The sequence below is a fragment of the Triticum dicoccoides genome, chromosome 2A, assembly GCF_002162155.2.
Source record: "Triticum dicoccoides isolate Atlit2015 ecotype Zavitan chromosome 2A, WEW_v2.0, whole genome shotgun sequence".
Classification (NCBI taxonomy): Eukaryota; Viridiplantae; Streptophyta; class Magnoliopsida; order Poales; family Poaceae; genus Triticum; species Triticum dicoccoides.
The window spans coordinates 57,752,155-57,762,712 of NC_041382.1; the positions used below are offsets into that span (position 1 = coordinate 57,752,155).

Sequence of the window (10,558 nt, forward strand, 5' to 3'; positions counted from 1 at the left end):
CAAACCTAACTTTGACCAAGATTTAAACAAGTCTAAAACATCAAAATGAAAAACTAAGCCTGGATCCTTCTTAGTCAATCCAAAATGAAGCTGTGGTGAGGTTTTTAAAATTTTCATGAAAAATGTGCTAAAAAGAGGGGTCCAAAGGTAAGGTAAACGGCCTCATTTCTAAGCAAGGTTTTTTTCGACCTTGTCTAAATCAGCCAAATAACTTTCCTACACATATATTCTATATGTACAGACTATGTGCGCTGGTTTTTCCATTTTTTATTTTTTTAATTTGTTTTGCTCATTTGAATTCTGGTCAAACTTAACTTTGACCAAGATTTAAACAAGTGTAAAACATCAAAATGAAAAACTAAGCCTGGATCCTTCTTAGTCACTCCAAAATGAAGCTGTGGTGAGTTTTTTCAAATTTTCATGTTCATTTCCCCAAAACACTTCTCTTCACTTCATACAAGAGAGTTTGAGATACTCGAGATATCATACAATACACATGAACTTATCATTTAAGTGTATGTAAAACTTGTTTATCAACTTAAATCGTTAGTATATGACATAAGACTATGTGCGCAGGTTTTTTATTTTTCTGATTTTTATTTAATTTATTATGCTCATTTGAAATCTGGTCAAACATAGCTTTGACTGCTCCAAACCCCTCCCAAACCCCGCTAACCCTAGCGCTGAATAAGGACCGTTCATCTAACCCTAGCAGTGATCAAGGGTCGTCGATCTAACCCTTCTAGAAGGAATCTATAGGGAGGAGGGGGGCGATCTGCGAGATGCAATCTGATTGGCTGGGAAATTGTTTTTTTAACAAATATCGGGCGCGCTGGATAGACCGTTGGGCCGTCTCGTTGTCTGGGCCTGAGACCGCAGTAAATAGCCCGTCTCAGCCTTTCCAGACCTTGCATGCATGGAGGCGGCGACGTGGGTTTGCATGTGCGGGAGGTGGCGACGTGCATGCATGCGAGCGAGGCGAGCGAGGGGCGCTAGGCGAGCTAGGCCAGCGAGGCGAGCTAGGTGGTTCAGGGCAGTGGTTCAGGGCAGCGATTCACATGCACCGCCCGGTCAAAGAGCTATGGAGTGATTCAGATGCACGCACGCGCCCCATGCATCGTTTTCGTGCAAAAATTTAAGTGTGCAAAATGTAACGGATACACACACGCGTCCGGATTCACACACGCACCGTTCTCATCCTTTCTCTCTTCCTCTCCCACCCACAGGCCTATAAATGGGGTGCCTCTCTTCCTCTCCCACCCACAAGCCAGATCCGATCCTCTCCAACTTCAAACACCCAAGCGACCGAGCCCTCCCCAAGCGAGACCAAGTGAAGATGCAGTTCAACGGGCCGACCTTCAACCGTCCGCCTGTCGTGCCGGAGCTGCGCTACCCACCGGGCGTGCTCGTGGAGAGGGAGCTCCGTGTGTGGGCTATTTCAAGGTGGAGGGGTTCCGTCGAACTCACCCGCGCCTTCCTCAGAGCCGGCTATGCCCACCTCCCACGGGGCTCGCCAAGGATGTTCACCCTCAATGAGGTTCGTGACCGCGGCGACATCCTCCTACTGCTCACGGTCACCTTCACCAATCCGTTTGACGCGCGCGAGCTCCTCGGCCAAGTCTTTTGGTGCGGCTGCGAGGCCATCTTCTTCACCGTCTACAACATCTACACCAACTACGAGAGCATCTTCCCCACTCCAGGCCAAATGCACTCCCTTCCCTACGACGAGGAGGAGGAGGTGTGAAGATGAAGATGGTGTTGAAGGGGCGTGCGCGGCCAAGGTGGAGAAGAAGGTCAAGAAGAAGATGTTCAAGCCCGGAGTCAAGCTCGTCATGTTTCGTTTTTTATTTTGTTGCTTTTCAATGTCGTGTCGTGTCGTGTCATGTTTCGTCATGTGTCCGTGAAGTGTCCGTGAACTTATTATTGTAATGGTACGGTGTGTTGCATCTTATCTAAGTTATTAGGGTTTATTATGTGTGTTAAAAATGCCCGTGCTCAAACATATCATTTCTTCCCTAAACCAAGTCATGAAGTTCGAGAACTTGTGGTTTTCATTAATGAAAACCCTAATGAAAATCGGAGGGGGTGAGAAGCCCTCTGTCTCATTCAAAAAAAGTCATGAACTAACATGCAAATTTATTCCCTTTAAATACAAAACCAAGCGCCACTCTAATCCTTAAACCAAGTGCCACTCTAACCAAAATCATGTGGCAGTGCAAACATACGTTTTCAACCTTCCAGCCCTCCAAAATTTCAGTGAAAAACAAAGGAAAACCACTCTCACGCGTGTGCAAACATTCACGGTCTCACTATTTTTTTGACAAATTTCACAGTCTCACTATGTATACCTTCCTTCCCTACCCATGTTAAAGTCTTGCCATCTGTCCTAGCGGTTACCAGCGCACCCCTAAACACCACAAACCCACACGGTCCTTGGTTCGAGTCCCCAGTCGCACCAATTTTTTATGCATTTTTCACCCTTCATTTTTTAGACAAATTATTTTTTTCTTAATGTAATGCCCTTAAAAAATGTTTATTTATTTTGGCACCAGGTGTAAATCTCTACCAGAGCCGAGGCACATTTTCCATGACATTTTGGTCTTTGATTTAAATCACGGTGTATTTGAATTGGATTAATTAACAGCTCCAAAAAATTTCTAACCTTAATTGTTTGGCTCTGGAATAATTCAATTAGCTTTCACAAAAAATTTCAGCATTATGATTTACTGCCTAAATTAAATCATAAAAGAAAACAGAAAAATACGCAAGAGAACCCCCGAATGGGCCTAATTGGATGCAGTTGGCCCATTAGTGTAGCCTGCACTTGGCTCTACGCTCTGAATTTGGCCCAAGAGCAACCTTTTTTGACAGAAAGGCAGAGCAAAGAGCTGCATTTCATTGATCAAAAGTTTCTGAATTCCTAATTTCTTCTTTTTTTCAACATATTTAAATGTTGGTCACTTCTTTTTTTTCAACATTTAAATAACTTTGACCAATATTTAAACTAGGTGAATTTCTCATACAATTTCAAGATTACAAATTCCTCCCTAGTTCATGCCTTTCCATACATTCTCAACATTACAACCAGTGCGATTACCATACCTAGAAATGCACAAAAGTATTTGCAAATGGGTATTGGTAGTGCTTGATCTTCAAGCTTACTAACCTTCTTCTTCAACATCCTAAGCTCAACAGCTAGCTCTCTGTCAGTGCGTGCTTCGCCCTCCATCTCTTCTTCCGGAGCTCGTGGTGCGGTCACTGCCGTTGGTGGCAGCATGCGCAACCATTCTTCATGCTCTTCTTGCAGTTCATTCATCAGAGTCTTGGCCAGAGCATCGACCCAAAGAAAGAAGCATGTCATCTGCATGAACACCAAACAGATCAACCCATTGCTCAAAGATCCCGACCACGAAAATGGTGCAATTGCCCCGATTCTTACCCCATTCTCGCTCCACACGTAGAACGGACGATTCTGGTTCCTCGGTGTCTGAGAAACCCTTCGATCAACGCCCGCCCTGCACCGCGGACAGACGAAGACAGGCATGTCCACACGCGCCCGGCTCTGCATCCGCGAGGTGGCGCGGGAGCTTAAGGAAGACATGGAGCTTGGAGCCGAAGGGGATCTCAACGCCGCCGCGCCTTCCACTGCTAGCTTCCCACCGCCGCGCCCTCCACAACTAGCTTCCCACCGCCGTGCTCTCTCTCTCGCCGTGGTCACCGCCGTGCTCTCTGTCGTCGTGGTCACCGCCGCTGTCGCCCGCTTATATAGCACACCCGCCAATGGCTCTCTGCTCAACGGCTCTCTGCTGGGTCCCACAAGCCACGCGTGCAACAGTCTGAATAAAATTGGTCGTCTCTGCCGCGTGGTCCCACCTGTAAGGGCCGAGTCAAAAGGTTGACCTAACGGAGACGGCAGAGTTCACGGAACAAGTCGGTGCGCACGGACTAGAGGCAAAACTGAGCACAATTCGCATCTGAGGGCAAAACTGAGTACATAGACACCACTGAGGGCAAAAGAATAATCAACCCTAGACTTAACCGTAATGAAAACTAGAGTGACCTAAGACTACATAGACAACCCTGACCCGGGTCTCCCTCCCCTCATGGGTACCAAAAGGCACCCGAAGGCGAGGGGAACCGGTGACGGCATATCCCTTAGGCGGAGACCCTACCCTTTTTTTCTTGGGAGAGGAGGCAGTGGATGCTGTGTGTTTCGTGGAGTCGACCTCGCATAGAACCTTAGTGGTTCACCGTGAACAATACACGATGACAGCCCGAACCCCAAGTAAAACACAATGCAAGTAATATGGACTCGACTGCTGGCAACAAGAAACGGAGAATCAGACGAATCTGCCATAGTTGTTCTCATTTTGAAATTTACATATTTCACCAGCCAAAGAAAAATTCAAACTCAGAAATGCAGTTTCGAGATTTGTGTCGTTTGCGTGAAGTTTTATCTGAACCGGAATTTTTCTCGTGTTCTAGTTATCTGCCATTAAAAAATGTTGGCTGAAAACAGGAGCAAATCTAGATACATTCGCATATAGCAAGATTCAACTATAAGCACCACAAATCCAAGTTCGTCTCCAATACAAACTTGTTACAGTGAGTTGCCGGAAATTCGGCTAGTCAACCAACCAAGAAAATAAACACACCCACACACATAGCACCTCTTCCATCTTATCCAGCCCGCGACGGATCCTTTGATCAGCACCGCCACGCTGATGCGCCGATGATGGCACGATCCTGCCAGCCGAGGAGGAGGCACCCTTTTTCCTCGTTGAGCCGGTACCCGTCACCAGCGCCGTAAAGTCCTAGGAGGACCTGGCTCTGGCCGACGGCCGCTGGGCTTAGCGGCACGGCCTCAAATCCACGGTCCTCCATGATGCGGCGCCACCGGTCTAGCCGCTCGTGTCGTGCCACCCGCTCAGCGCCCTCGCACGCCACCACATTGCGGATCTCAGGAGCCAAGAGGCATTGCTCGACCTTCATCCGTGGCGCTGAGTCTGCCGGAAATGTCGCGTCCAGCGAGTCGAAGATGGCCGAGTAGTAGTGCAGTGCCTCCAGGAACCTGTATACAAATTCAGCAATGAACTTTGTCCCCCTTTTTTAGAATGGATGATTTTTTTTGAATTAACACCACATTAGTTATGGCCACCAAATTTTGTCCCCCTTCAAATTTAACATTGCTATCAAATAAGATTCATCTATGCATTGTTGGTCTGTCAAATGTTTCTCACCGATTACTTAACAAAGTAATAACTAACACCACATTAGTTAAGTGCAAAAATCATATGATGGGTTATCCTCTTCTTGAAAAAAAAATAAGAGCAAAAGAAATTTGAAAACAAGGATGAGTTTAATTTGGCGCGTACGTACCTGCCCAAGAAGTATGGGCCGTTATGGCCAGCTTCCTGCTCCACGAGCGTCATGATCTTGGGAGCCTGGTCACGGATCATAGACAGCAGCGGGCCGAGGTGAGCGCCGGGGACGCGGTGCATGCGGTTCACCGCGTTCACGGCCAGCGCCTCCCCGACGCGGCGCTGCAGAGCGGCAGGGCGCAGCCTCTCCAGCTTGTCGGCCACGGCGGCATGGAACTCGAACGGCACACGCAGCGACGCGGCGAGGGAGGCAAGGTGCCGCCCGGTCTCCCTTACAGCCGTGGCCGGGTGGCCCACCCCCGTCAGCCTTAGCGTCGGCGGGCCACCCGGCCGCGCCGCGAGCGCCTGGAGGAAAGCCGGCCACTGGTAGCCCTGGAGGATGTCGAGGTCGACGACGTGGACGCGGTCCTCGCCGTGGAAGGCCTCGAAAATGGCCTGGTTGGCCGTGAAGTGGGCGAACTTGATGTAAGGGCATGCCTGGTAGAGGATCTGGTAAATCTTTAGGGTATCGGGCGACGGCGGGAAGGGGTAAGGAGCGCCCGCACCGCGCGGGGAGATGGCGGTGCCCGAGGAGACCGAGAGGCGAGTGGCGAGCGCGTCGGCGAAGTAGGAGGCGACGCGCTGCATGGAGTCGCCGAGCGGCGAGGCGACGCGGCGGAGGAGGTGGAGGTGGCGGAGGGCGGAGGGCTGGTCGCCCTTGGACACGAAGTCGGCGCACGCCAGCAACAGGTGCACCAGCTGAAGACCGCTGTCCTGCTCCTGCATGCGTGGAATTTGAATTGTCAGTAGCGATTACTGATTATTCCGGATTTGTTCGGCCAAAAAAGAACAATTGATTTGTAGCTGCATGAAGCCATGAACTCAAATCATTCATACGGGCGTCACGTATGTGTACTCTCTATGTGAAACATGCTTTGTTCATTTTTAGTAGGCAGAAGACGTAGAACTTAGTTATAATTCTTGAAAAGATCTTCAATATTTGTTGGAAATGCCGAATTACCAATTTTCATCTGGAGTAATATTTGACTTGCTGATTCTTGCTCTTTAAAATCTTGCGAGTGGAATCAATACAATATACTGAAAATGAGAAACTATGCACATTCTCAATGCATAATTTTTCAATAAAATGTGAGTTTTTCATTAAAATCCATATTTTACGAAATAATAAAGCTGAATCCTAGGTCATGACCACAACCTTCTTTCCCCCTCTGCAATTACTCTCTTTCATGCGCCTCTTTCTCGCGCTACCTTTTTTAGATAGAGGTTTAACGTCCGTCCTTAAAAATTAGGCCCTTAAGTTCATGGACTAGGGTTCAACAAGGAACAAAAATGGACAGCGGCGCATCGCGGAGGTTCTGCAAACAAACAGATGAAGGAGATACAAATCTCTCTTTCTCTCCCCCCCCTCTCTCTCTCACACACACACACATACAAACACACACTCTCTCTCTCTCTCTCTCTCTCTCTCTCTTGCCCCCTCCCTCTCCCCCTCTCCCCTCAAATTCACCGTCGCCGGCTTTGTCTGAGTCAAGTCAAGAGCTCAGGAGTTTGTTGAACCACAATTTAGCATTTCCTCGAAGCCTGATAGGCTGCTACTAACTACCCATCGGATGCCTTGTGTGACCTCGCTGAAATCGGCCATCATGAATGGTTTTCCCAAGGTGAGCCATTCAACTCCCCCTTCATCTGCCTCTTCCCCTTCCCCTTCTCCGTCTTACTCCCCCTTCCGCCCTTTCATCTTCTTCCACTCGGCTTGCCGCCCATTTCCCTCGTATCAGACAGTAAGAAAGGTTTGGCTTTCTAAGACTTGATTTTAGGTGTCCGTGAACATATTACGCCCTCAATTGCTCTTTGTTGGCACGTTAGTTTGTGTGTGTGCATCGGATTTTACGTTGTGTGCATCCTAACTATGCAAAATGTCGAGTGTGTGCGTATTGTGTTTGTCTGGATCCCTCGATGCGGCATTTGATTCAATATAAAGGGCCTTTTTTAGAAAGCATTAAATATGGCATACTTTTGGCAAGTTGGGCTAAAACAGCGGTGTCAATCTGACTTGGCTATAATCTACTACCACACCACCCCCACGTACGGAATGCATGGACTGCGACCATTTGGCCAATTGTGACAGCCTGCGTACCAAATTCAAAGACTACCAAAGAAGATGGAGTAAAAAAACAGTGCATAACCGCAACCTAAATCCTCAAGTCTACGTAAACAGTCTGTGTAACTTGATGCATGGTTGCCATCGCATGAACATAAAAATAAAAATAAAAATTGATGCATGGCTGTTACTCTTAGTTACCTGCTCAGCCTGATCTGACTGTATTACTGACCCCAGCATGCTGTGCAAGGAGGAAGAATCTGCCCACTGGTCAGGCTTTGCCATTTGGTGCTGCAACGGCAAGCCATCTGCAGCTCCGAACTGGCTGGCGTAGTAGAGGTGATCGGGCTGCAAACCTCCCACCTGAATCCCTCTGCCGACCGCCGCCTCGTCCCTGGTTCCGTACACCGGCTCCGGCATCGCCAGGCACTCGGAGAGCGTCGGCAGCTGCGTGGCACTGGTGCCGGCAGAGGAGGAGCCGCCGGCATCCTTCTCCGGCGGCAGCTGGTACGCCAGGTACCCTTCCTCCAGGAAGGAGGAGTTCAGGGATGGCAGAGCAAGGTTCTCGCTGTTGTTAACGTAGGACGAGGAGCAGGAGAGGTTGCTCTTGCTGCTGTTGCTGTGGGCGTTGTTGACGAATCCCTTGTGGAGCGGGCTCTGCGACGACTTCCCCTTGCCATAGCCGGCGAGATTGCTGGGGCTCCCCGTGTCCATGCCGTGCAGGGTGCCATGCATGTAGCTCTGTTGGCTGGTGCTGTTGTTGTAGAGGCTGGAGAAGGTTCTCCTCGGGGAGGCGACCATCTCTCGCTTTGGGGAGGACACCATGTAGTCCCGCTTGGGTGAAGACATCATGTAGTCCCGCTTGGGAGAAGACACCATGTAGTCCCTCTTGGGAGAAGACGCCATGAAGTCCCTCAGAGGGCTGAAGTCCCTCCTTGGGGAGGACATCAAGAAGTCGGCGCCCGAGGCGGCGCCGGGGCCGATCTGGTCGGCAAAGAGCGACTCCCACATGGCGAGGTCAGGCGACTGGATCTCGCCGTCGATGTCTCCATCGAACCTCAGCGCTTGCAGGCCCGCTAGGGCGTCGATGGCGTCGGGGTCCGCGGAGGAAGCGACGATGTTCGACTCCGAGAAGGAGGCGGTGGGTGATGTCGGCGCTGCTGGCTGGTGCTGTAGCTGCTTCGTGCCGGAGCTCATGTCAACAGCGCAGTTCAGCGTCCCCATGCGTGAACACATGAGATATCGTGTCCCAACTACACCGGCAACGATGCATCTAACACCATCAACTACTCGACCAAATCGTCGTTGAAGCTAGCTAGCTTTGGGTTTCAATCTCAGAGATGTTTCATTTGGTCCAGCTTCCCTGATAGGTCTTGAAATATGGGAGCTAGCTAAGCAGCAGAAGCGTGTGCCCTGAAATATGGGTCGACGAGCTTGGAGCCATCATGTTGGCATGTACGCACATGCACATCACGTAGAGACAAAGGCGGTGTTTTGGTTGGTTGGTCGGGAAGAAAAATTGGTTTTGCTACATTCCTTCTGTACTCTTTTGTTGTTGGCTATGGCTTATTGGTGAAGGTTACCTGCCAGCAAAACGATAAACAGGTCTCACAAGAGCGCAGGTCCTCCAAAGTGAAGGAGACAATTGAGCCGCCTAGGAGGAAACGCAAGGCAGCTTTGATAAAGAAATCTGGAGACAGATGCCTAATGCTCCAACTTATGCTCCAGACAATAGAGTCGCCTAGGAGGAAACGCTAAGGCAGCTTCCATAAAGAAATCTGGAAATCTCGAGAGAGAAACTTTTATACTCCAGCCAGATATATATTCCAACAGTCTAGGCAACGGCTGGGACGATTGTGCCATCGGCTGAGAGAAAGATGTTAAAGAGCGTGGCTGTTTTACTAGCCTGGGCAATCAGCTGGGATGGGGGTAACAAATGGTCTTTTGATAACAAGGCTAGCTCGATTGATCGTATCTTTGATAAAATCAAGTGTGATGCACACAACTGGTCTAAAGCTGGCGCTAAATGCCTGGGTTTGCGTTCGCCTAGGGTTTTACGGTAATGACAAATCCCGAACATTTGGATTTTAAGCATGGCAACCCGAACGATTTTGTGGCAACTTTAGTTGATGCAAGGTGACAAGTTTGAAAATGTTTGGGCTGCTATGCTTAAAATCCGGACGTTCGGGATTTATCAGGGTCCTAATTTTAAGGTCCCTCTTTTGTTTTTCCTTCTGGTTGTTGTTGCAATCTAAGACTTTGTACCTCTTTTCTGTCTTGGACTCTTTTTTCTATATTAATTATATGTAGTTTTCCTGCATGGTTTAAAAAGGACATTTCAATAATTTGACTGATGAACAATAACAACTACTATATTTCAATACTCCCTCGTATGTAGACTCCTTCGTGACTTATATGTGAGAGCGATTATGACCATGCCTATTTTTTATTTAATGACGAACTTGAGCTAAACTAGGGAAAATATGTCAATAGGTATCAGGTTTTCACGTCCGTCATGATAGGAAATTTTGTTGGGATATCCTCCTTGTTTGGGCTATGATGAGATAACAAATTGAAGCCTTTAGGCAGCCCAAACGTGTGGTAGGGCCCACTACCCATTAGGGTTATGACCTAGAATGATTTTGATCTTTGCAGGTGTGGGAAGGGAGCTGTCTCGCCCTCCATCTAGTAGCCACCAACACAAGTAAAGAAAAATAAGGTTAGCCTCCGTTGAACGAAGAAGAAGAAGAAGAAGAAGAAGAAGCAGCAGCAACAACAGGAGAAGAAGAAGAAGAAGAAGAAGAAGAAGAAGAAGACCAAGATAGAAAAGTGAAATAAATGAAGATTGAACAAAGGGCTTGCACGCAAGCAAACGAGACTCTTTCCCAAGGTTGTGAAGTCTGTTAGACAATGTTTATAAGTAGATTCTGTACATGGCATGTATCTTGTATTTGTACACTTGGTGTACCCCTATATATATGAGAAGATAGCTACACCCGTATTGGGTGTTTAGCAGTTCCCACAAATTATAAGTGTTACATGGTATCAGATTAGGTTACAATTATGTCTTCCGCCG

General features: G+C 48.4%; 1 protein-coding gene across 1 annotated transcript; it reads right to left on the reverse strand.

The window, feature by feature from the left end:
- Window positions 1-4,707: 4,707 nt before the first annotated feature.
- LOC119357584 (GRAS family protein RAM1-like) lies at window positions 4,708-7,902 on the reverse strand. The gene is made up of 3 exons (XM_037624487.1): window positions 7,684-7,902; window positions 5,380-6,140; window positions 4,708-5,071 (listed from the first exon to the last, which is right to left on the reverse strand). Exons 1-3 carry the CDS (start codon window positions 7,900-7,902, stop codon window positions 4,708-4,710), a joined length of 1,344 nt encoding a protein of 447 aa, XP_037480384.1.
- Window positions 7,903-10,558: the final 2,656 nt, after the last annotated feature.